This window comes from Haliotis rubra, unplaced genomic scaffold, assembly GCF_003918875.1.
Source record: "Haliotis rubra isolate DU_JTF1 unplaced genomic scaffold, ASM391887v1 Scf278, whole genome shotgun sequence".
Lineage (NCBI taxonomy): Eukaryota > Metazoa > Mollusca > Gastropoda > Lepetellida > Haliotidae > Haliotis > Haliotis rubra.
The window spans coordinates 1,140,526-1,167,596 of NW_025766869.1; the positions used below are offsets into that span (position 1 = coordinate 1,140,526).

The 27,071-nt window shown below is 39.7% G+C and overlaps 1 protein-coding gene and 1 long non-coding RNA gene across 2 annotated transcripts; one reads left to right on the forward strand and one right to left on the reverse strand.

The window, feature by feature from the left end:
• Positions 1–23,879, forward strand: LOC124281028 (trafficking protein particle complex subunit 14-like). Its single transcript, XM_046717048.1, has 12 exons — positions 1–359; positions 1,434–1,656; positions 2,575–2,661; positions 3,594–3,701; positions 4,979–5,126; positions 5,943–6,022; positions 7,586–7,663; positions 10,509–10,609; positions 12,075–12,153; positions 13,109–13,178; positions 20,532–20,832; positions 21,752–23,879. Exons 5-11 carry the CDS (start codon positions 5,118–5,120, stop codon positions 20,541–20,543), a joined length of 429 nt encoding a protein of 142 aa, XP_046573004.1. The 5' UTR covers positions 1–359; positions 1,434–1,656; positions 2,575–2,661; positions 3,594–3,701; positions 4,979–5,117; the 3' UTR covers positions 20,544–20,832; positions 21,752–23,879.
• LOC124281032 lies at positions 17,586–19,609 on the reverse strand. Its single transcript, XR_006899827.1, has 4 exons — positions 19,491–19,609; positions 19,212–19,233; positions 18,101–18,120; positions 17,586–17,681 (listed from the first exon to the last, which is right to left on the reverse strand). It is a non-coding gene; the product is annotated as an uncharacterized LOC124281032 (long non-coding RNA).
• Positions 23,880–27,071: the final 3,192 nt, after the last annotated feature.

The following is a 27,071-nucleotide window of genomic DNA, read 5'->3' on the forward strand; positions in this document are numbered from 1 at the left end:
AGAATGAGGAGGGGGATTTAAGAAACGTGCAACTGGTTTTCCCTCAAAATGGAAATATCGAAAACTATACCCTCGAAGATTTGTGCGACAAGAAAGCAATATATGTAGGAGAAGCAGTTGAAAGTGCAATAATTGTCACGTGCCCCAACGAAAATCAGAAAGAAGCATGGAAACGACGTATAACACAGCTCGCCGGCCACTGCTGTTTTGGGCAGATCAATAACAGCCCAAACAAAAAGACAACGGCTGCAAAATCAAATGATGGCAATGATTCGTTTGTAACATGTTCAGTTTCTGCCACATACAACACAGCGATTTTTAACAGACAACCTCTATCGGCGCAACCGACCAGCTCTCTGGTGAGTAGTATTTCCCATCGGTTTCTGCCTGTTTCGATCAGTATGAACATGATGAATATTACGTAGTTTGGTTTTCTTTCTGGGTGCCAGTCAAATCGCCCAGCTACAAAACGCCCCAGCTAATTTGGTCAAAATGCCTCGGATTTTTTTTGTCAAATCGCCCCAGGTATTACCATGATTACTAGAATATGATATGGAAGTTGACAAAAACTATGCATTTATGGCATATCGTCCGGTCACATAACTTCGATCGTAACATAAAGATATATTTAACCATTTTAAATAAATTGGGGCATTTTGACTACCCCGCTGTGGCAATTTGACGACACCGGGGGCGATTTGACCAAAACTCTGGGGCATTTTGACCAAATTGGCTGGGGCGATTTGACTGGCGCTGATCTTTCTGACATCCTTCCCTGCTCACCTTGTGTTCAATCTGAGTGACAGAGTGTATAATAGTAGACGATATTAAGTTTCACAGACTTAATTCAGTATTCGTAACAATAATATGGTGTAAGTGTAGATTTTGTTATCCTGCGACCAGCCAATAGCTGGGGTTTGGGTGTCTCTTCCACTCATTTGTGTAACATTTATTTCTGCCCAGTTGTTCAAAATGTCACAACTTGCGGTAGTACTGGTACTTACTGGTAATCGCTGTAGTAAATCATTTGATTAAAATATGAGTTTGTTTGCTTGATCATTTGGACCTTGCCATCAGTCTTTGGTTGTTTCAAATCATCATGGTGGCACAAGACATCGTATCCCAATTACATATATTAATGTTCATGATATTGATAACTGGATTGTCTGGTCCAGACTCAATTATTGACAGACTGTAACCATATAGCTGAAATATTGCTGATAAACAACAAACAAACAGATTCATCATATTAAATTAATGGGAACACAAATAACCACGGAAACAGTTTCCCACAGTTGCAGATATTGTTCATGTAGATTGTTGTTATGTTAAAATCATAAACATGATATGCAGGAAAAATTATGTTTTGAAACTACTATAATAATCATGGTTTCTATCAATACTAATCATTGTTTCCTCACCACTTATTTCAGATCGTGAAGCCATATTTCTTCAATGACAACACTTTCATCCTCCCTCTACAAACAGTGTTGAACAACCTGTCCACCCCCTCCAATGATCAGAAGGTTTTGTTCAGTGTCACAGTCTGGCTGTGTGCTTCACCAGCAAAGCCAACACCAGACCAGGAAGCGAAGAAAGACTTCCAGCTTACCAGTTTTGTCAGTCTTAAGAGTAAAACGGTTCAGGAGAAAACAGGTTGGTTGAAACACAATCATTTTTAATCCAGAGGCCATTCCACATTGTGTCACTGCCTGTGGTAAAGCGAGGGAGTTACTGGCAAACAAGGATAAGTTGGACCGGTGCAGAGAGCTCGTTTACGAGAAGTAGGCAGTGCACGGCAATGAGCAAATCCATTTGGTTTGCATGTGCATTGCATGATTGCATGACAATGATACTGGTTCCATGCATAGCCTCTCTCTCTCCATTTTATGGAATTGTCAAAGTAGATACACTCTCAAATGCGTCAGCGGAAATTGTCCGTTGTGTTATTAAGAAAGTATGTAGTGTTGAGAAAGGCTCTAAACATGTACATTTTCCTTTATATCTTTTGATATTAAAACTAAATGTCAAGAAAAGTGGGAACTTCAGTTTGTAGTGAAGTGTGTTCAAAGTTATACAGTTTGCAACTATCAGTAAGTAATTAGTCGAATATTAGCTACTAACACTTTTTGTTTAAACTTAAATATGCTCAGAGTGATCTTTGTGTTTTAGTAATGAGCAAATGGAAACTATCAGGCACTTCCTAGGGACTGTGATGTCATTAAGAATTTTTGGAATGAATTTCTCCAATGGATAGGCAAATGTGATAATGTCTACAACATGCAACTATCCACAGGGCTTGTCTTGTTTGGTGTGAAGGAAATTGTGGTTACCCACAAGATATTTGACTTTCTATTGCAAAGTTTTTCCTATCACTGTCTACTCTTTTCAAAAAAGATGCTGCATATGGATATACACTCGAGAGAGCAATAGCGTCTCTCTCTCTCTGTCTCTCACATGCGTGCAGAGCACTTGACACATGCTGTAGAACACAGTTGTTATGGAAACCCCTTGTTTTAATTAAACTTTGAGGCATGTGAGATGAGAGAACTGAGATCTATGTTATATTTTCAGTGAGCAAGGAGCTGACAGTCATCAACCCGCCAGTCCTTGGTATGAAGCATGTTCCAGCTGGGGGTAGTCAGCTGCTGCTTCTGCAGAGTAAGTCCCAGTTATACCTTGATCCTTGTTGGTTGGTTGTTTAGCGCCGCTCTCAGCAATATTCCAGCTTTATGGCTGCGGACTGTAAATAATCAATTTTGGACCAGACAATACAGTGATCAACAGCATGAGTGTCAATCTACACAAATGTGATGCAATGACATGTGTAAACCAAGTCAGCGGCCCTGACCACCTGCACCTGTTAGTCGCCTCTTACGACAATCATGGGTAGCCGAAGATCAGTTCTAACCTGGATCTTGAGGTCCTTGGGAACCCAAGTTACCAATTTTACCGGTTATATGCTGATTCTGTACAGTACTGAGCATAAGATTTAGTAATGATTTTATTTACAGGAACCTTATATTTCTTACTGTTTTGTGTTAAAGTGTGGTAAGTAAATCAGCAGATCACCCAGATGATATTCTCGAAACTTTTGTGTTCAGAGTAAAATGTAATCAGAGATCTATCAAAGAAAACTAGGTTTATTTGAACTCTGTCAAATGTTCAAAGAAATAGCTCCTTAAGGTCATGTTTTATGAATGCTGCAGCAGTCAATCTGTGTGACTAAGATATTGTTAGCTTCTTCTCTGTAGCCAAAATCTTGTTGACATTATAGGGATAAAAGAAGGATTGGTGTCCATGTTAAACTGTGTTATGGCGTCTCATTGGGCCAGCATTGCATAACACATGGGCATACACTCATACACTCATTACTATGTAATAAGCTTGCATATAATTCAACCCATTTTGCCTAATTACACAATGTAAAAATAATGCATGACATTAAAACCCATTTTGCCTTCATAAACTGTGTAATAATCTTGCATATGACATTCAACCCATTTCGCCTACACACATAGCCCCTCTATGGTTCATCCCTTAATGAGCATTAGTCTTAAGGAAACCTTGACCTTTACTGACTTGTGCTTCAGTCAACAACACGACGGGGAAGTCCCTCCTCATCCACGACTGCAGCATCCTCCCAACAAGAAGGAAGATAAACCTGAGGCCTCAGACACAGACTCCACTGATAATGAAAAGTATTCATCTCTTACGTCTTATGTTATATAGGCTGTTCAAAGTATTTTGTGGTTTTATTTCAAGAGAATGACATGCTAATATAAACATTACCGATGGCTTGAAAAAACTTCTCCACATAAATTCTTAAACAGGAATTCTTAACACATTGGTTGTTTGTTTGTTATCCCCCACAACAACGAAGTTGCAGGGGATAAAGAAACGAGTTCCCCCCCCCTTCCGTCTGTCACACTTTGTCCGAAGCATATCTCCTGAACTATTCGTTATAGCTTAACCAAAGCGGTACACATGTCAACCATGATCCCTAGATGTGCCTTTTGGGGGTTAGACCCAGAAATGGTATATATGTTTTGCTGTTTCCATGGAAACGTGACTTAGGCTGTGACTTTGAGGATGTCATCTTGTCCGGAGCAGATCTCCTAAACTATACATGCTAGCTTCATCAAACTTGGTACACATATCAAGAATGATCCATAGATGTGCCATTTGTTGGTTAGACCTAGATACAAATTTATTTTTTGTGGTTTCCGTGGAACCTTACTTAGGCTGTGACTATGAGGATGTCATCTTGTTGCATTTCCATGGCAACAAGTTAGGCTTCAACTGAATTTGGTGGTAGTGCTCGTTTCTGGAGCAGATCTTAAAAACCTTTCAATACTCTCCTTTCACTTTGCTATATACACTCCAAAACATTTGACAGAATCATAGTTAGTAGACATATTCATAAAGAGTATTTTGCCGTTGCGGGGGATATTGACGACTTTGTCTTCTTGTTTTGTTTGTTGTTTAACACCACTCTCAGCAATATTCCAGCTATATGGCAGTGTCTGTAAATAATCGAGTCTGGACCAGACTATCCAGTGATCAACAGCATGAGCATCGATGTGCGCAATTGGGAACCGATGACATGTGTCAACCAAGCTCAGCGAGCCTTACCACCCAATCCCATTAGTCGCCTCTTACGACAAGCATGGGTTACTGAAGATCAATATTCTAACCCGGACCTTCATTTGTAATCGAGTTTGGACCAGACAAACCAGTGATCAACAGCATGAGCATCATTCTATGCAATTAGGATACAATGACATGTGTCAACCAAGGCAGTGAGCCTGACCACAGATCGTGCTAGTCATCTCTTATGACAAGCATGGGTTGCTGAACACCAATTCTAACCCGGATCTTGCTTGGGAAATATATAGATGCAGCAACAAATCTCAATGCCATGATTGGATTTAGTTAGATTTCGTGTAGTCTCAGATAAGTCACTTTAACATTTCAGCCCCTTTTCGCGGGAAAGCGGGTGTGGTCTGATCTCGCCCCTGTCGTCTGACTCCCTATCCTTCCCCGTCACGTTGCTGAGTCAGGAGAAGCTGTCCCTTGCATATACGCTCTCAACTGATGACCTTGACACAGAGGTCATGGAGCAGGTAAGTGGAGGTCACACTTCAGATGAGATATCTTTGGTGTGGAAAGTGCTCTGTAGAATAAGATTGAAATATTATATCCAATTTTCATGTCACATGAAGCTTGTCCTAAGCATTCTTAGCCATCAAATTTTGGAAAAATAACAAGTACTATGGTAGTCTTTCCTCATCCTTTATTCTGGTCGGATCTACAAGCTGAACCACAATGGTTAATCCAGGAACTGGTACTTATAGAACCAAACTGTAAAACCACAGAATAAATGCAAAAAAAGTATTTTTAAGAATTAGAACTTACTAAGTATTAAATACAAGAATTGCATGAAACATCCCTGGCCTATGTTTGAAGTCAGGGGGGCGGGGGGTAGCCTAGTGGTTAAAGCATTCACCTGTCACACTGAAGACCCGGGTTCAGTTCCCCACATGGGTACAAGTTGTGAAGTGTGAAGCTCATTTCTGGTGTCCCTCACAGTGATATTGCTTGAATATTGGAAAACGGTGTAAAACTAAACTCACTAACTCACCTGAGGTCAGAATTGTGTTTGAAGATGACACGATTTTAGTATTTGCAGATCAATTCCCACAAGGTTAATCTATAACAAAGGGCGGTGGGGTAGCCTAGTGGTTAAAGCGTTTGCTCATCATGCCGAGGACTTGGTTTGGATTTCCCACATGGGTACAATGTGTGAAGCCCATTTCTGGTGTCCCCAGCCATGATATTCCTGGAATATTGTTAAAAGCGACATAAAACTAAACTCACTCTCTGTATGTAACAAGGTTGAAAGTGAAGTACACAAGTAATGCTTTAGTTTGTGTTTTCAGGAGCTGACCTTGAAAGGGTTCCTGAAGTGGAGTCACAAGGATGTGATTGGTGAAAAACCCGAAATAATAACTGTGTTCAAATAAGCCACTTCTGTGTTCAAGTAAGCCACTTCATTTGTCAATGTTTCCAACAGTGCAGATGCCCGAGAGGCGGAAAGATGACACATTACCAAAGAAATTAATAGTGTATGTTTTCCAGTCTCAAGTGAAGACAAGGCCTCTCGGAGTCAGGTGTGTGTCTGAGTGGGGTCATGCTTCACTGCGGCGTCTCGTGGGCTAGCACTATAAAACCAGCGGAAGGTCTGGGCTAGTACAAGTTCGATACACCCGACCATGCGCCGTCATCATACCAAAAGACGTTAACAAAGGTACTTGTTGGTCCCTGTCTTCAGTTACATCTTCTAAGCAACTGATATTAGCTGAAAGACTTTCTGATGTGCAAATATAAGGAAAACTCCACCTGAAAACCTCTGAAAGGCTTTCAGACACATTTCAAAGTAACCGCAACATCTGGTATCAAACTCATGCAAGTGATGAAATAAACTAAGGTCTAACTCATTCCATGATCATAGATTTTAATACAGATTTTGTAAGTTCTGCTCCTACCATACTTGTCCTCAGCTTACACACTATCAGAAAGAAATTAACGTTCATAATTCAGGATAAGTATAAAATATCAATTTTACTCAGAAAATTACATACTTTTCACTTATTTTAGCCATACTTACAAACTTGGACTCATCCGAGGTCCTTGAATTGCATTTAGGAGAAAGAGACTTGGCTAGTTGTTAACCATTTTCTGTAACTTGCATATCTGACATTTCTATCTGACACTGCCAACCTCATCCTTTGCATCTATTTGGTTGATGAGTATAGAAGTAACGGAACGGAAGATACAGAGAGAATCTCACTTGAGTGTCTTTTGATATCAAATATATCACCACGAGTTGATAAAGTTACAAATATCCCAGGCTTGCCGAGCATACTTTTACTTTTATCAACGAGTGTTGATATATTTGATATCAGGAGACACGAGGGTGAGATTCTATTGATCATCAAAAATCACTCTTCATTAGTTTTCTATGAGTGAGTGAGTGAGTTTAGTTTTACGCCGCACTCAGCAATATTCCAGCTATATGGCGGCGGTCTGTAAATAATCGAGTCTGGACCAGACAGTCCAGTGATCAACAACATGAGCATCGATCTGCACAAATGGGAACCGATGACATGTGTCAACCCAGTCAGCGAGCCTGACCACCTGATCCCCTAAGTCGCTCCTTACAACAAACATGAGTTACTGAAGATCTAGATTCTAACCCGGACCTTCACGGGTCAGTTTTCAATGAAAAATGTACATGTCTGAACACGGTACTGCCATTAGATTTGCAGTGCAGTGAGGTCATAGCATTGTGATGTCATCAGGTTTTTGATGTCATAGCATTGTGAACCACTTGATGATGTCAGGGCATTGTACAAAATCTACTGTCAAAATGATATCTCCTAGGGGATATTGTTTGATCTCACACAAGCAATATCTCCTGTGGAACACAGTTTTGGATGATAACTCTTTTTATTTCATCAACCAGTAGCAAGATGGCGTCATATAAAGATGTTTCAACAGTTATGTGATTGTTTTTCATCAGCCTGCCAAAATTGCGAATACGAAGAGCCCCGTTTACAGTGTCGATAACCGGCAACACCCAGCCCAAGGTTGGGGAAAGGTAAGCTGAAATATTGGACTAGATCTTTCCGTGCAGGTGTATCTAGAATATATGAAGATAGTTTTTACAGCACCCTTTGTGGTCTCACATACTTTCTTATTTTCTTAATGTGTAACAGGGGTTCAAAAATCCCATCAGTCAGTTTTCATTTCGGGCAATCAAATACTGGTATCTTACTTGTCCGTGGGCTACTAGATAATCTCTGCTTACGGCTTCAAACTGCAAATAAACTTGGATTTAATTTCATACCTGCTCAAAATGTAGCTATTAAATTTTGCAATGATAATTAAGTAGAGTTATCCTTCTTTGCCATTTATCACTTCTCTATAATAGTCCAGTGAACATTCACATCAAATACAATGTTGGTTTATTCTTTCATAATTACATCATCATGATTATGTCATAAAAATCAGGGCAAGTGGAAAAATAGCCTGGACAAGTTACTTTCTTAAAGTCACTTGCCCTGTGGCAAGTGGCTCTTAAAAAGATTTTTGAACCCCTGGTGTAATCAAGTAAAATGAATCTAATTATGTACAGGATAAAAGGACCAATTTATCATGTAATGGATGTTTCATACCCTTATCTACACAGTTCGCATGTACTGATAATAATTTTTACGCTGCACTCAGCAATGTACTTATGATCAATAATCCCTGTGAATTGCTAAATATATCAGTTTAGAAAGGTAGTTAATATATTACAATGCAAGATGTTCATGAATAACCAATACCCAAACACCTTTGCATCTATTAGAAATTGTCATACATCTATTAGAAATTGTCATACATCTATTAGAAATGTCATGCATCAGAGTTGTTTAACAAACTGATTGTTGACGGTTGGTTGGTGACGGTTGGTGAGGAGGGGCGCCCGGCAGCAATGGGAATAGACAGGTGCATCTGATGCACGGGCATTTCATGATAACTGCCTTGTGCTGATGACGAAATCAGGGGTGGAAAAAAACCATTGCCTGACGTCCGAGTCCAGTGTTTCTTTCTGTCGGGCAAGCAAATTTGTATATCACACTGTATCAGTGTCCAGTTGACTTTCCAATGTTAATTATGTTGTTTATTTAAAAAATCAACAAGAAAACGGCCAGTACAGTGGAAAAATTATCAGGGCAAGTGATTTTACATGTGCCACTGTACCGGAGTACACTAGCAAATTTAAAGTTATTTCCACCCCTGGAAACGAAGTTCAGTGTACAGGCAAAAAAGTTGATAATTAAAGTGTATGATTTCTTTTGCGCTGAGGCAGATAGGGAGGCCCGTTTTATGCCATCGATAGGTATGAGAAAAGTGCTTCCAAGTCATTGGGAGTTTCTACACGAGGTATTGAAACATATAATACAGAAGAGAGACAGTGTTGTCGACAAAACGCATGTAGGGGGCATGTCAAAAGCATCAAGGGTTAATAAATGGGACAACTTCCAGAAGAACCCAGACAGACAGGCAATCACTAAACTGTACTCAGAAAAAGTCATTAAAAGTATTACAGAAACACCTTGAAAACCAAAACAATTTGTCAGTAATGAAATACACACTATGGCGATTCTTACATTCTTTCGGGTATAGGTACAAAAAATATCAGGAGAGAACAGGAGGGTATTGTGTGAATGGTCAGACATCGTATGTTTGAGAAATCATTTTCTCAGGACTGTCCAGACAAAACGTGATGCGGGGTATGAGCCGGTGTATCTTGACGAGACAGGTAAATGTGTCTCATACCACCAGCAGTCAATGGGTACCCGATGGGAATAAGGGATCACGGAGGAAACTGCCGCCGGGGAAGGGGGAAAGACTGATTTTTCTCCATGCTGGATGCGCCAGCCAGGGCAGCCTACCTGGCTGTGATCTGGTGTTCAGATCCAAGGCCACAGACAATAGGGACAACCATACAGAGATGCATGGAGACATTTTCTTTGAGTGGGTTCAAAATAATTTAGTTCCAGCTTTTTCAAATAAGTCCCTTATAGTCATGGACAATGCGCCATACCACAGCATGCAGGATCCAAACAGCAAAACTCCGACGTCTAACAATCGTAAGGCGATACGATTGCTTGGCTTAAAAAATTCAACATCCCGTATCCATCAAAAGCCTCAGCTGTACGAAATCAAAACCCACAGACAAGACCCCGTATACAAAGTAGACACTTACATTAAGAGTAAAGGTCATGAAATATTGCGGCTACCACCATATCATTGTGACCTAAATCCAATTGAGATGATATGGTGTATTCTAAAAGGTGATGTTGCTATATCAGATACCATGTTTACATTGCGAGATGTCGAGGCCTTGGTGACCGACTCGCTGGGTAAAATCACTGTTGACATGTGGCAACACTCTGTAACTAAGGTTGTCAATGAAATTGAAGCAGGTTACTGGTCTCGTGATGGCCTACAACAGACAACTCTCGCGCCGCTTGTTATTTCCATCAGCTCTGACTGTAATGCCACTGATGACGAAGTCACAGATCATTCAGAATAGATTTTGAGACGCTCCCCTCAGCACTTGTCTATTCCCGTTGCTGCCGTGCGCCCCTTAGCACCAACTGTCAACAATCATGTTTATAATGATGATAGTTCGTTACACAACTTTTTCTGTGATGCAAGGCAATTTCTAATACATGAAAATGTGTTTGGGTATAGGTTATTCATGAACATCTTGCCTCGTAATATTTATTAACTATCTTTCTAAACTGATATACTTAGCAATTCACTGGGACACTTTCTAGTCAAACAGACTGTAGTTCGTTTCCTGGATCTTCATTACCAAATAATCAGGTTGGTAGGTCTTATGTTTAATGTGACCTGTGTCGGAGTTACATCACCATTGACTGCTTCAGCTTCACCCTGACGTACAACATCGTCAACAGACTCCAAGATTTCCTGAGTATGAAGCTGTACTGGAATGTGGAGACCCAGTTGTCAGCCTACAGGGATGTTGGTGAGTCTTTCTGTCTGTCCACATCCAGGGATTTTGGTGAGTCTGTTTGTGTCCACACTCAGGGATGTTGGTGACTCTGTGTCCACATTCAGGAATGTTGGTGAGTCTCTCTGTGTCCACATTCAGGGATGTTGGTGAGTCTGTGTCCACATTCAGGGATGTTGGTGAGTCTGTGTCCACATTCAGGGATGTTGGTGAGTCTCTCTGTGTCCACATTCAGGGATGTTGGTGAGTCTCTCTCTGTGTCCACATTCAGGGATGTTGGTGAGTCTGTGTCCACATTCAGGGATGTTGGTGAGTCTGTCTCTCTGTCCACATTCATTGATGTCGGTGAGTCTCTCTGTGTACACATTCAGGATGATGGCAGTCTCTGTGTACATTCAGGGATGTTGGCGAAGTCTCTCTCTGTGTCCACATTCAGGGATGTTGGTGAGTCTCTGTCTGTCCACATTCAGGGATGTTGGTGAAGTCTCTCTGTGTCCACATTCAGGGATGTTAGCGAAGTCTCTTCTGTCTGTCCAACCTTTAGGGAGGTTGGCAAGTGTCTCTCTGTGTACACATTCAGGAATGTTGGTGAGTCTCTCTGTGTACACATTCAGGGATGTTGGCAAGTCTCTGTGTGTCCACATTCAGGGATGTTGGTTAGTCTCTCTGTGTCCACATTCAGGAATGTTGGCTGAAGTCTCTCTGTGTCCACATTCAGGAATGTTAGCCAGTCTCTCTGTCTGTCCACATTCAGGGATGTTGGGGAGTCTCTCTGTGTCCACATTCAGGGATGTTGGCTAGTCTCTGAGTCTCTCTGTGTACACATTCAGGGATGTTAGCGAAGCCTCTCTGTACACATTCAGGGATGTTGGCGCAGTCTCTCTCTGTCCACATTCAGGGATGTTAGCTAGCTAGTCTCTGTGTACACATTCAGGGATAGCGAAGTCTCTGTGTACACATTCAGGGATGTTTGTGAGTCTCTCTGTGTACACATTCAGGGATGTTGGTGAGTCTCTGTGTACAGATTCAGGGATGTTGGTGAGAGTCTCTGTGTACACATTCAGGGATGATGGTGAGTCTGTCTGTGTCCACATTTAGGGATGTTGGCGAAGTCTCTCTCTGTCCACATTCATTGATGTTGGCGAGTCTCTCTCTGTCCACATTCACTGATGTCGGTGAATCTCTCCACATTCAGGGATTGTTGTTAGATTGTATTCTAGTATGTCATCTGGCATCTCACCTACTACCAACACAGGCATCTCAATACCGCTGCTGACATACTAGTACAGCTATAGAAGTATGACCTCTATGTTGGTAACTGTTACAATACACAGTGTTGTCCTACTTCTCACCCTCAGTGCTATGACTGTTGTAAGGCTAAGTCGGGGCAGATCTCTTTGTACAGGGGCATCAATATACTCACCACAGTTGTTGCAGGTGTGCCCAGTACTCAACTATGTTTTTCTGTGTTTCTGTTCAGCGGAGGATGTTCTGCCAAGGAAACACTTGGAGGACTTGAAGAATTCCGTAGTGTGTCACGACCCAGATGTTTATGTGGGGTAAGTGGGCCAGACATGTCAGACTTGTGAAGTGTTTATACTATTGTCAAGAAACTTATAATATTATAGCTTGTGTGTATGACTGTATCCTCAAGAGTTATATTTTGATATCTCTTTTCAATAAATGACCTACCCGTGAAGATCCTGGTTAGAACTAATCTTCAGAACACATGCTTGTTGTGGTGGGTGGGGTAGCCTATCGGTTAGTTGCATAGATCGATGCTCATGATGTCGTTTCTATACTCTATTATATACAGGGTGGGGTAGCCTAGGGTTAATGCACCATCACTCCGAAGACCCGGGTTCGATTCCCCACATGGGCACAATGTGTTAAGCCCATTTCTGGTGTCCCCCGCCGTGATATTGCTGGAATATTGCTAAAAGCGGCGTAAAACTAAACTCAGTCAGTCAGTCAGTCTATTAAATACAGACTGCTGACACAGGGCTCCAGATAATTTTTCATGATCAGGAGTACTCCTTATCTTTTCATAGAGGAGTACTGGAAAACAATAAGAGTACATTTAGAGTACCGAATGGAATTTAATGGAGTGTCAGTAGTCTTGTGTTTCGTTTCATATATGCACCACAACATCGCTCTCTTGTGTAAACAGATCAATAAACAAAAAACAATACTTTATCAGATAAACACGTCTGTAAATGATTCTAAGACCGTACACCATTGGTGTGGTTCACATCTGCTAAGTTTTCTAAATTATTTCCTACTGTATTGTGCTTATTTTATATCCGTACATACGCCGCTACGACCCTTATCTGGAGACCTGGGACATATAGATGGAATAGTGCAGCAGCGCAACAAACAAACGAGAATCAACTAATTTCCCAAAGTTCAGCATTTAGTTACTGACAGAAGTTTTTTTTGAGATCAGTAGATATTTGGCTGTATATTTCTCTGTTTTGTGTTAAATGATTTGTTATCCTCTATTGGCCTCTCCAGGGCTTGTCCACGTGGCTGCACTATGCCGGTCAGTGTGTCCTTCCAGTTGCTGAAGACAGGACTTTATGAGGTGAGATGTCTGGCATAGATAACTGGAATACATAACTACAGGTACTGTTGACCTTCCATATGTACCTTCCTACACTGGAAGTTTTAATTAGAGTTACCCCCCTTGATTGATGTATGGACTTGATGGCCTACATCACTAGAGAAGCTTTGTGACTTGACAGTTTGTTGAAGACAGGTTGTACCAATCTATTTGATTAGAGTTACCTCCCCTGGGTGTTGGATGGACTGGATGGACTGGATGGACTCCATCATCAGACAAGTTTTGTGACTTGACAGTTTACTCCATATAATTAGAGTTAGCAGGCTGGCGCTACCTATCTATTTAATTTGAGTTACCTCCCTTGATTGTTGATGGACTTAATAGTCTTCATCATTAGAGAGGATTTGAGACTTGAGGTTACACACCACCAAATGTTTTCCCATAGACTTCTATAGTAACCTTATAATTTTTAAAAAAATAGACAGGCTATCAACAGCCATTCCATGTACACGTGGGTACACTCTGGCCTTTCAACTACCATATAAACACAATATCTGGCCAACTTGTCCGGCTCGTTTTGCGAGCACAGGAAGCTGAACACATCAACCCCAGTTCCGCAACAAATGTCACCTACTGGAAAATATGTGTACACACAATAAGCATAAGTGATGGTGATAAAAATGACAGCACTAAATACTTAAAATTGTGCTCAGTTTTAATTACTGGTTGGATGTGCTTTTAAAAAACAAACATCTTACACTATTTCATCCAATCACAGCTGTCACATGTCTCTGTCTCTCTTGACTTGTTTACATACGGGTCTTGCGCAGGGAGCATGTGATACTGATTTAGTGTAGTGGAACCTGTAGGAAAATTTAGAAACATTTGCCCTAGGCAAATCTGTGATTTATGTACTGTATATACATCTAACTTCTCAGAAAAAATATAAAATTGCATGAAGCTTCAATACTTTTCCTGTCCAACATATCTATATGGCACAAGAATATAGTGATTTGCTGCACTGACAGAGCTGTAAGAGTTATATCATGTCTATTTCACCAAAGCTATACAAAATGCACTTCTGCATTAATAGAGAAAGTTTTCAAATCATACATATACCATGGGAGTTTACTCTTATTTCACAAAAGAAGGGGGGCCATGGGTTAACTCCATACATGACTGGGACTGCCTTGATCATATCAATCCAAAAAATATTTTGAACGACAAAAATCATGTAATTCAGGCCAGAAATTGGACAGGTTTAACATTAAGCAGCTTTAACATCCTGACATATGTAAGGCTGGATGATGAACTTTGCCAGAATGTAATAAGTGAGGCGTTGGATTATGCCTAGCAGTCTGAAACACTGACCACAGTACCCTGCCGCCTGTTAGTTGATCAAGGCAAATGACCCCTTCAACAGATGAAATCACTTTTAGACCACAGCATGATAAGAACTTACTCTTGAATCTATTGATTCATCAAGCTAAGACTTTGAAATACTTCCAGACATTCAAAATTATTGACTGTGTATTGTTTGAGGCTGTTAGACTTGCCAATGTCATGTATAAGCCAGTTTAGAGGGTACAAAGTGAAAATATCCACACAACTTTGGAAATTTATTGGTTACCCTGGCCTAAACTGAATATTTTTCATTACAATTAACAGTGTTTGGCAATATCAGCTAAAACAGAGCTCTCTGCAGTAATTTATGGGTTACTGGGTTAGAGAAAGACTCAATGTATTTAAGCGTAAACAGGGGAGATAATTTTTAGATATCGAACACTCTCATGTCAATAAAATGTGAATTCAGACCCATAATATTACATTCCACAAGGGTCAGTTGTTATTATTTACATCTAAGCAGCATCTGGGATTGATGTACAGCCCCTTATTTCATGTCTGGGAAACTGAAATACTACACACTAAGGCATTAAGAGGACACTGTTAGAAATTTCTAATGGATGAGGATGACCAGTGATGGAATTTTGTAGTGAGACATTGTGGTGCCTTAACTGGACTGGGTCACTTAAATGTACTATATGTACCTACATGTCCAAGTACTGCAACTTCTACAAGGTAAAAGCATATCGAAGCAAAGGGAGTATGCTTGATTAGACACTGCCAACAACAGACATATTAAAGCATATCAAGCAAAGGGAGTATGCTTGATTATACACTGCCAACAACAGACTTCTCATGGGCTTGTGAAATACGCATTGATGTGAAGGCTTGTTTTTCTGTGAAGATACACCTCCCCATTCACCAACAGGCATTCTACAAGCTGAAAATAGTGCTGAGATTACATTAAATGTCAAATCATAAAATCCATAACAGCAATGAGACAGTTGTTAATAAACCAGAAATTCATTTTGTAAGTCCTATGGGTGAAAAAAGGGGTATATTTTAAAAAAGGAAAAGAAAATTAGGGTTTTGCATATTCAAAAGGGGACAGACAGAAAAAATTGATCATATGCTACACTGTTTGGGTTTAAAACAAGGGTTTGTGACATGTTCTGCTGTCAGCAGTGAACATATTTCATGATTTTCTTATCATTTGACTTCAAACTGACCCTCAGGAGATTAACTTAGACACTCACATTGTTGTGGCAGTGGTGATTTTAACCTAATCTGTTATCAAATTCATCAGTTCCAACAAATTTAGAAGCCAGGGAACCACTACTTGATGGTAAGACTCACTGTGAGGGTCTGTTCTCACTGTTCTAACCACAAATCCAAGGCGAAGCAACGCTCATATTCTGGACATTAAAACCACCATTCCACATGCAAAACAGCCCTATCTTTACTCCCAGTACCTTTAACTTTGCCTCTACATTAATGCTAACATGTTTCCATGGTGAAATAAACACAGGAAATCGTAAAGTATGAATTACTGAAAAGTGCTCTAACACCTACAGGTTACACACCACCAAATATTTTCCCATAGACTTCTATAGTAACCTTATAATTTTCTAAAAAATAGACAGGCTATCAAGAGCCATTCCATGTACACATGGGTACACTCTGGCCTTTAAACTACCATAAAAACACAATATCTGGCCATTAACTTGTCTGGCCTCTGCTTTATGAAAGCACAGGAAGCAGAACACATCAACCCCAGTTCAACACCAAATGTCACCTACAGGAAAATATCTGTACACACAAAAGCATAAGTGATGGTGATAAAATGACAGCACTAAATACTTAAAATTGTGGTCAGTTTTAATTACTGGTTGCATGTGCTTTTAAAAGCAAACATCTTCCACTATTTCATCCAATCACAGCTGTCACGTCTCTGTCTCTCTTGACTTGTTTACATAATGGTCTTGCGCTAAGGAGCATGTGATACTGATTTAGTGTAGTGGAACCTTGACAGGTTGTACCCATCTATTTAATTAAAATTACCTCCCTTGGTTGTTTGATGGACTGGATGGACACCATCATCAGACAAGATTTTGAGACTTGACAGGTTGTACCCATCTATAATTAGAGTTACCTCCCTTGGTTGTTGGATGGACATAATAGACTTCATCATTGGAGAGGTTTTGAGACTCTTTGACAGGTTGTACCCATCTATAATAAGAGTTACCTCCCTTGGTTGTTGATGGACTTAATAGACTTCATCATTGGAGAGGTTTTGAGACTTGACAGGTTGTACCTATCTATAATTAGAGTTACCTCCCTTGGTTGTTGGATGGACTGGATGGACTCCATCATCAGACAAGTTTTGAGCCTTGACAGGTTGTACCCCATCTATAATTAGAGTTACCTCCTTGGTTGTTGGATGGACTGGATGACTCCATCATCAGAAAGTTTTGAGGACTTTGACAGGTTGTACCTATCTAGGGTGTCATGATACGAAATGGTATCGATGCATCGATACATTTTACTGACGATACGATAATACGATACATGCTTGTTGTATCGATTCCTATTTTGACTTTATCGATTCAAATTTTTATGCTATATCCATCTCCCCTTCAAAGTCTTGATAGTAAAATTATAATGCAGACCGCCTCGATAAAATAGATGTAGCTAGCTTTACATTTCTAAAAAAGAGGTTGAAACTAACAGCTTTGTGATTGGCTAGAATATGTTGATGGACCAATCAACGCCAGCGCATTTGCTGTCCGTAAGGTAATGCCATGAAAGGCTAAAATTATGTATCGCGATAATGACGATCGTGATCGCGACCTTTTAAAATCGCGGATAACGATCGTATCATGAGATTGGTGTATCGTGACACCCTATACCCATCTATAATTAGAGTTACCTACCTTGGTTGTTTATAGACTTAATAGACTCCATCAGCAGACAAGTCTTTGAGACTTGACAGAATGTACCTATCTATAATAAGAGTTACCTCCCTTGGTTGTTGGATGGACTGGATGGACTCCATCAGCAGACAAGTTTTGAGCCCTTGACAGGTTGTACCCATCTATAATTAGAGTTACCCTCCTTGGTTGTTGGATGGACTGGATGGACTCCATCAGCAGACAAGTTTTGAGACTTGACAGGTTGTACCTTATTCAGGGTGTCAGCGTCTGACGAATGTATCGATGCATCGATACATTTTACTGACGATAACGATACCGCATATACGCATGCTTGCGCATGCATCGATTCTCTATTTTAAAACTTTTATCGATTCAAATTTTATGCTATATCCATCTCCTTCAAAGTCTTGATAGTAAAATTATACTCGAGACCGCTTCGATAAATAGATGTAGCTAGCTTTACTTAAAAAGAGGTTGGAAACTAACAGCTTTTGTGATTGGCTAGAATATGTTGATGGACCAATCAACGTATGACGACGCGTTACCGTAAGGTAATGCCATGAAAAGCGCTGAAATGTGTGTACGCGATACGTATTATCGTGATCGGACCTTTAAAATCGATATGTATCATTATCATGAGATTGGTGTATCGTGACACCCCTATACCTATCTATAATTAGAGTTACCTACCTTGGTTGTTTATAGACTTAATAGACTCCATCAGCAGACAAGTTTTGAGACTTGACAGAATGTACCTATCTATAATAAGAGTTACCTCCCTTGGTTGTTGGATGGACTGGATGGACTCCATCAGCAGACAAGTTTTGAGACTCTTTACAGGTTGTACCCATCTATAATTAGAGCTACCTCCCTTGGTTGTTGGATGGACTGGATGGACTCCATCAGCAGACAAGTTTTGAGACTTGACAGGTTGTACCCATCTATAATAAGAGTTACCTCCCCTAGTTTGTTGGATGGATTGGCTGGACTCCATCATCAGACAAGTTTTGAGCCTTGACAAGTTGTACCTATCTATAATTAGAGTTACCTCCCCTTGGTTGTTGGATGGACTGGATGGACTCCATCATCAGACAAGTTTTGAGACTTGGTAGGTTGTACCCATCTATAATTAGAGTTACCTCCCTTGGTTGTTGGATGGACTGGATGGACTCCATCAGCAGACAAGTTTTGAGACGACAGGTTGTACCCTATCTATAATAATAAGAGTTACCTCCCTTTGGTTGTTGGATGGATTGGCTGGACTCCATCATCAGACAAGTTTTGAGCCTATGACAAGTTGTACCTATCTATAATTAGAGTTACCTCCCCTTGGTTGTTGGATGGACTGGATGGACTCCATCATCAGACAAGTTTTGAGACTTGACAGGTTGTACCCATCTATAATTAGAGTTACCTCCCCTTGGTTGCTTGGATGGACTGGATGGACTCCATCATCAGACAAGTTTTGAGACGGACAGGTTGAAAACCCATCTATAATTAGAGTTACCTCCCTTGGTTGTTGGATGGACTGGATGGACTCCATCAGCAGACAAGTTTTGTGACTTGACAGGTTGTACCCATCTATAATTAGAGTTACCTCCCCTTGGTTGTTGGATGGACTGATGGACTCCATCAGCAGACAAGTTTTGAGACTTGACAGGTTGTACCCATCTATAATTAGAGTTACCTCCCTTGGTTGTTGGATGGACTGGATGGACTCCATCATCAGACAAGTTTTGAGACGCGACAGGTTGTACCCATCTATAATTAGAGTTACCTCCCTTGGTTGTTGGATGGACCTGGATGGACTCCATCATCAGACAAGTTTTGTGACTGACTTGACAGGTTGTACCCATCTATAATTAGAGTTACCTCCCCTTGACTCCATTGTTGGATGGACTGGATGGACCTCCATCATCAGACAAGTTTTGAGACCAGACAAGTTACTTCTTGGTTTTGTGTTGACAGGTTGATAACCTCCCCTTGGTTGTTTGACAGAGAGCAAGTTTTGTGGAAAGTCCCTTAACAGGAGCTACCTCCCTATTGTTGGATGGACTGGATGGACTCCATCAGCAGACAAGTTTTGAGACTTGACAGGTTGTACCCATCTATAATTAGAGTTACCTCCCTTGGTTGTTGGATGGACTGGATGGACTCCATCATCAGACAAGTTTTGAGACGATGACAGGTTGTACCCCATCTATAATTAGAGTTACCTCCCTTGGTTGTTGGATGGACTGGATGGACTCCATCATCAGACAAGTTTTGAGACTTGACAGGTTGTACCCTATCTATAATTAGAGTTACCTCCCTTGGTTGTTGGATGGACTGGATGGATCATCAGACAAGTTTTGAGGACACAGGTTGTCATCTATAATTAGAGTTACCTCCCTTGGTTGTTGACTTTGAGACAAGTTTTGTGACTTGACAGGTTGTACCCATCTATAATTAGAGTTACCTCCTTTGGTTGTTGGATGGACTGGATGGACTCCATCATCAGACAAGTTTTGACTTGACTTGACAGGTTGTAACTCCATCTATAATTAGAGTTACCTCCCTTGGTTGTTGGATGGACAGGATGGACTCCCATCATCAGACAAGTTTTTGAGACTTGACAGGTTGTACCCATCTATAATTAGAGTTACCTCCCTTGGTTGTTGGATGGACTGGATGGACTCCATCATCAGACAAGTTTTGAGACTATTGACAGGTTGTACCCATCTATAATTAGAGTTACCTCCTTTGGTTGTTGGATGGACAGGATGGACTCCATCATCAGACAAGTTTTGAGGACTTGACAGGTTGTACCCATCTATAATTAGAGTTACCTCCCCTTGGTTGTTGGATGGACTGGATGGACTCCATCATCAGACAAGTTTTGAGACAGGCCATTTGACAGTCTTGATGGTTGTAAGAGCAAGATGTAAAATGATTCAGGCCATCTGCAATACTTCTGTCTTCAGGCCATTTACTTGGTCAGTGGAGGAAAGGATACCTGTCAGAAAAACACTGACATAAATGGTTAACACAGCTTGTGGATATTTGTAAATCTTGTTTACACGAAATAAAGTTTAAAAAAAGCACTAAAATGTTTCAGTTTGAGAGATGATGAAAGTGAACCTTCAAGGCACGCACTCACCAGACTCCCAGAGCACTCTCAAACAGGACTCAGTGGGCACTCCTGTCTCCATTGACACTCCTTCTACTCTCTCTGCTGAGGACCAGCTGGCTGCATCAGAGGAGCTGTGGCGGGACCGAGCGGAAGACGCCCTCACTCCACACTCCTACAACACACCACGCTGGAGGAGAGATCTAAAGACTTTCGGGCCACCAAGTCCTACTCCTTTGAGATCTCGGACCCACTCTGTCCACAGACTCGATGAGGCTCAGAGAATCAAGTAGGTGGTTTGTGTTGTGGAAGGCGTGGAAGGCATGTGTGGAATGATAAGGCTTCAAAAAAAAAAATTGGCTATTTTCTTATTCTCGAGAAAACAGTATACAATATATGTATAGATGTCCATACAATATGTATAGCAGGCTGTGATAGCCTCTAGTGTGAAGCATTTGTTGGTTAGAGGATGATGACTTGTTCCTTGGATTGTTGAAACGGTAAAAGGATGATTGAGGAGAAGTGTCCAAAGCTCTACCATTTGTCAAAGCTCGGGTAGGATGATGGTCATGTTTCCCACAGGATATGTCTATTTTCTGTTTTATGGGTATTTTTTGTAAAAAGATTCTAAGTTGTAACATGAACAGAACTGGTCATATGCTCAAGCTGCTAAGGTGACCAAGTGGATGTTTAGGTGATAACTTTCACCCAGATTCTCTGTAAAAATCCTTTCAACCAGTAAACTCAGAGTAAACCATAGATAGTTGTCAGAACATTTATAACTTCTAGTATTGATATATTATAAATTGTTAGGAGTAATAATTTTAATTAAACTCTTTGATTATGAAGAACCATCTTCAAATTAAAATTTTGCAGGAGAGGAATCTAACCAGGGTAGTGGGTAGGCTAGTGGTTAAAGGGGAAGTGTACATTTATAAAATCACATTTATTCTGCTGGTCTCCTGTCAAGTCCCAAATCAAAAAGATAATAATACTGAAATTAATCACATGAAAAAAAAAATATGAAAATACTAAGAAACATAAGAACAGAAAATAATCACCAATTGTTTACTTCCCAGGTTCAAAAGCTGACCATATATTTTGGAAAACATTAAGACATAAGAAATAGATACAAGAGCAATTTGAGTTTTCTTTTGATACATTTGATGTCACTATAATTTGTTTAATAAGGATTTTGTCTTTAACAGATTCAAGACAATCAAGCTGTCTTCAGCGGTCCCGCCCCTCGCCCCTCCTCCGCCTGTTGACACAGATTGAAAGAGAGCGCCACAAATCCTGCAAATTTTCTCAAGAAAAATTTTGAGATCTATGTGCCATGACTTCATGTAGCATCCTTGAGATTTGCTCTGATGCTTCATGTAGCATCAAATTGCTTTACATTTATCATCTCATTATCACTTCTTTATCATCATCATCATCATCATCATCATCATCATAGGGATTTGCTTTGTAACTTAATGTTGCATCAAAATACACTAACTTTACGCTCCAACACTTCTTTCCCATCACCACCATCATCATCATCATCATCATCATCATCATCATCATCATCATCTTTCTCTTGAGATTTGCTCTGTAACTTCATGTAGCATCAAGTTACTTGGGTGTTACATCCCGACACTTCTTTTCCTTACACATGATAAATGGCAAGCCAGCATAATACAGGATAAGATGGAATTCTGAGTACATAGTGGACTGATATAGCTGGTTTTCAACCCCAAAGTCCTGATTTAGAATCTGTCCATTTTCCATAAGAAAACTGCAATTAATTCTTGGACATTTGGCCTTTTGTAAAAATACAACCTGAAAGTTGGAACCCAAAAGGATTTAAATTTTCATCTTTTCAAAATTAGCAATTTGGGTGTTATTGTGAAGTAGCTTGGTCTGTTTTGAAACGGAGATTACTAGAAGTGTTTTCATGTACTTGTCAGTATTGTTTAAAGGCTTTGTCTTGAGACAAATGTGCAATCTATTCTCTCCATATTTCTAGTATAGTGTACGATAAACAATCTTACCATTGTTTATGTGATATTTATTTGAAGATATTGTGATTGGCTGGTTGTGAATGTTGTCAGTGTTTTACTGAATTATTTATTACAAAAGAAGGTGTTTAGAAAGTATTTGTTAATATCTGTTCGTCCTCTGTTGTATTTATGGTGATTGTGTAATAGTATTATGTCACTTACACATCAGAATGTGTTGCACACCTGGAGTATTTTCAATGTCTTTTAAAAGGGTTGGCTATGGATATAGATCTTAGAGATTGATAATCATGAGCTAAATATTGATTGATTTATCGATAAATATCGGCAACATAACTTTCAGCATAATTTTTCAAGAAATGATTAAATATATTTCACTTTACTGGTGACTGGTGACATGTTTTTCCTGGTCATGTTCCTCAAAGTTTATCGATCGCTAAGATGATCGTAACTCGGAGATACTTTAACATAGACTTCGACTTTACTGTCGTGAGTAATTTCACGATCGCTTTGAGGAACAAGGCCTTGGCCCACTAGATTGGTCAGATTTGGGAAAGAAGGAAATCTTGGGCTTTTTCTGGATTATCAGATTTGGTCACAGTTTGAGAATTAAACACAGTTCTTTTGAACATTTTGTGTTTCACACTTTTAATATCAAACATATCAGTGAGGTGAAAGTTTGTAAAATGTTATACTGATTTTACAGGTTTTTAGTTATTTTAAGATTTGCCAGCAAGTTTTGAACTGAAGTGGATTTCATCACTATACAGCTGAAATGTAACACATGTTTAGCCAATATCACTTTCAAACATGAGCTCACTCAAACAGCAGCTGAATTTCAAATAGAGATAATGGACATAGGTGTTGTAAATTGTAGACAAGAGCCATTGAGTTTTTAGTGAGATGTTTGAAAAATCAGTTTGTTACTTGTTTGCATCTGGAACAAAGTTTTGCTAACTGGGGCCAATTTGGGGCCTTGGCATAGATTGTCACATGTATTATTTGTTATGTTCTAGTCTGTAAATGACAATGTTTATGGTTGTGATATTCTTGTGATCTAACTCTTGTTTTGAATCTCTTTTCCAGCTTGTGCAATATACATTGTTTAAAAGAAAACATTATTTACACATAATCATTCCTATTTCAACCCTGCTGTAATGCTTATACCTTTTGTGTGAAGCATATTTTTGTGACATCGCTATGTACCCATAGTATGTTTAATGTCATCGAAATCTTATATTTTACTCTGATATGATACCATCCGTGAATGTCCGGGTTAGAATATTGGTCTTCAGTAACCAATGCTTGTCGAAGAGGCTTAATTAACGGTTTTGGTGGTCAGGCTCGCTGACTTGGTTGACACATGTCATTGTATCCCAATTGGCATATCGATGCTTATGCTGTTGATCACTGGATTGTCTGGTCCAGACTCGATTACAGTGAAGCCTCGTTAATCCGGACGGTTATGCTTCTCAGTAAATTCGTCCGATTGCTAATAGTTCGACTACTGAATCAAGACCCAAGCAAAATCACTTTAAGTCCATGTGACCGCGATCTGTCTGTCAAAGAACATTAACCAATCACAAAACAGCTCACTTGTCATCCACGCCTTTGTATTGTGGTGTCAATCAAAGTGTAAATGTACAGCATCCTCAGTCAGGAGCTTTTAATGTCTAATTAAAACAACAACCCAGTTGGCCAGTTAATTAAGTAAACATCGCGGGAGGTGTTATTACGGTTCGTGAACAGCAATTTACTTTACAGCGTACTGACTGTGACAGCTACTTTATCCGTTCGGGTTCGAAACCGAATTTCTGGATTATCGAGGCAAATTATATAGGCATAGATTGGTAATAAGCTGAAATTGTCCGAGGCTGGAGACATCCAGATTATCAGAGTCCGACTAACGGGCTTCACTGTATTTACAGACCGCCGCCACATAGCTGGAAAATTGCTGAATGTGGCTTAAAACTAAACTCACTCACTCTCTCAACAACCTAAGGCCAAGACCTTTATAATGGGCATTAGGGACTCTCCATTTAAGTTCATTTTTGAGATGAAGAGGAACACTTATTGTGGATAGACAACTTCTTTTTTGCAATAGATACAATGTTTTGGTGTAGATGCCAACTTTATCAAGCAAATGATACGTAGCATTGTGCACAAGGAGAATATATACATGAAGGGTATTTCAGTTTATACAATTGAAGAAGTCAATGTATATAATTGACATTACTGATGCTTGTTGTGATTACAGATAATGACTGAAGTCAGTGAGTGAGTGAGTTCAGTTTTACGCCGCACACAGCAATATTCCAGCTATATGACAGCGTTCTGTAAATAATCAAGTCTGGACCAGACAATCTAGTGATCAAATGCATGAGCATCAATCTACGCAATTGGGATACAATGTGATTGAAGTCAGATCAACAAAGAATTGGGAAGAGTAGATGATTGTGAGCTGGAGGGATGTAATAACCTTGATCTCTGTTGATTGTCAGGTTGTCATTTGATGTTGGTTGCCTTTAAGAGTTTTCTTATCCATGTAGTCTTGCTGGTAGGCTTCAAGGATGCTGATGTTCTACAGGATGGTATGATGCGAATGGGCTTAGGTGTGGTCGGAAGTGGCTGATTTGGAGTCACAGATTGTTCTTCACAGATGTTCCTTGATACGCATGTTAAGGGACAATCTGGAAGGTTGTCGTGCCACAGGGTGTTGTTAACCAGGAAGCAGGGAATGTCCGTCATGGGCACAGCTTTGCCCTTGTCACTTGGTGATGATGTCATCATTTCTCAGTTCAGTGATAGTGTGTTGGTCGGGGATTGGTGGAGATTTCTTGATGATTTCTGTACTCTTGTGCAAGAGGTAGTCGATGTTGCAGTTGTGTGTAAGTTGTTGTTGGTGGTTCTCCATGCCCGTGTAGAAGAAGCAAGAATTAACTCCCAAACTCATGTTTTTCCAAGTGAAGCCATTGATATCTCTTGCGGTTGTCAGAAATTCAAATAGAGGCATCGTGATTGGTGTAAAGGGTAGAATTTCATGGTGTAATTGGTAGGATTTTATGGTGCAAAGGGTATGGGGTGGATTTCATGGTGCAAAGGGTAGGATTTCAAATGAGATTGATTATGTTGAGATATATTAGGAATTTTCATATCTAAAACATTGTGTTTCACAAATATAGATGTTGATATCCAAAACATCATGTTTCACAAATATAGAAGTTAATATCCAAAACACTGTGTTTCACAAATACAGTTGATATCCAAAACATTGTTTCACAAATATCATTGATATCCAAATCATTATTTCACAAATATAACAGTTGATGTAATATCCAAAACATCGTACTTCACAAATATAGAAGTTGATACAAATCATTATTTCACAAATATAACAGTTGATATCCAAAACATCGTTTCACAAATATAGAAGTTGATATCCAAATCATTGTTTCACAAATATAACAGTTGATATCCAAAACATCGCTAATTTCACAAATATAGAAGTTTACAAATATCACAAATATAAAGTTGATATCCAAAACATCGTGTTTACAAACATAGAAGTTGATATCCAAAACATTGTGCTTCACAAATATAGAAGTTGATATCCAAAACATCGTGTTTACAAGTATAGAAGTTGATATCCAAAACATCGTGTTTACAAATATAGAAGTTGATATCCGAAACATTGTGTTTCACGAATATAGAAGTTGATATCCGAAACATTGTGTTTTACAAATATAGAAGTTGATATCCAAAACATTGTGTTTCACAAATACTGAAGTTGATATCCAAAACATTGTGTTTCACAAATATGGAAGTTGATATCCAAAACATTGTGTTTGTGTTTCACAAATATGGAAGTTGATATCCAAGGCATTGTGTTTACATATATAGAAGTTGACATCCAAAACATCTTTGATTCAGGTTGTCAGAAGTTCACATGGAAGCAATGTACTGGAGTAAGGGGTAGGATTTATTGAGATTGATTATGCTGAGAAATAATTTGAGTCCAACAATTTACTCAGTCTAGGTAAACATAGGCTCAGTATTATTTGTCAGTATAGCAGTGTAATGAATAATACTGAGCCTAAGTTTCCTTCGACTGACAATTTAATCTTTTATGGAATACTCAAGTATTGATATTTGCCATATATCTGTACACACTTGTGGTGAAGAATCACAATACTGATGAAACAACCTGAAACTGAATCTCACCTTTGTTTCAACATTCTCCATCTTTTGTCTTTCTGCTCGTGCTTACATTCTGATTTATATTTTGCACTCTTGGGCCTGGAAGGCTTGGATGAAGATGCCACAGGTTTGAAGTTGTCTCCCTTGGGCGTGCAATTATCTGCTTATTGAGGGTTGGAATCCCAGGACTGATCCAGTTTTAACTCTTGATCTGTTGGCGCCATACCCCTGCTTGTGGGTTTCACCTGTCTTTTACTTGTTTCACTTAGGAGATAAACATCATGTGTTGGCCCATTTCTAGGTATTATTGAGTATTTAAAGTACGTGA

Excerpts from the sequence above, each read along its gene's own strand:
- LOC124281028 (XM_046717048.1), top strand. Across the intron at positions 7,664-10,508 it reads CAGCCCAAGGTTGGGGAAAG|CTTCACCCTGACGTACAACA; the intron begins GTAAGCTGAAAT and ends TGACTGCTTCAG. Across the intron at positions 12,154-13,108 it reads GACCCAGATGTTTATGTGGG|GGCTTGTCCACGTGGCTGCA; the intron begins GTAAGTGGGCCA and ends TGGCCTCTCCAG.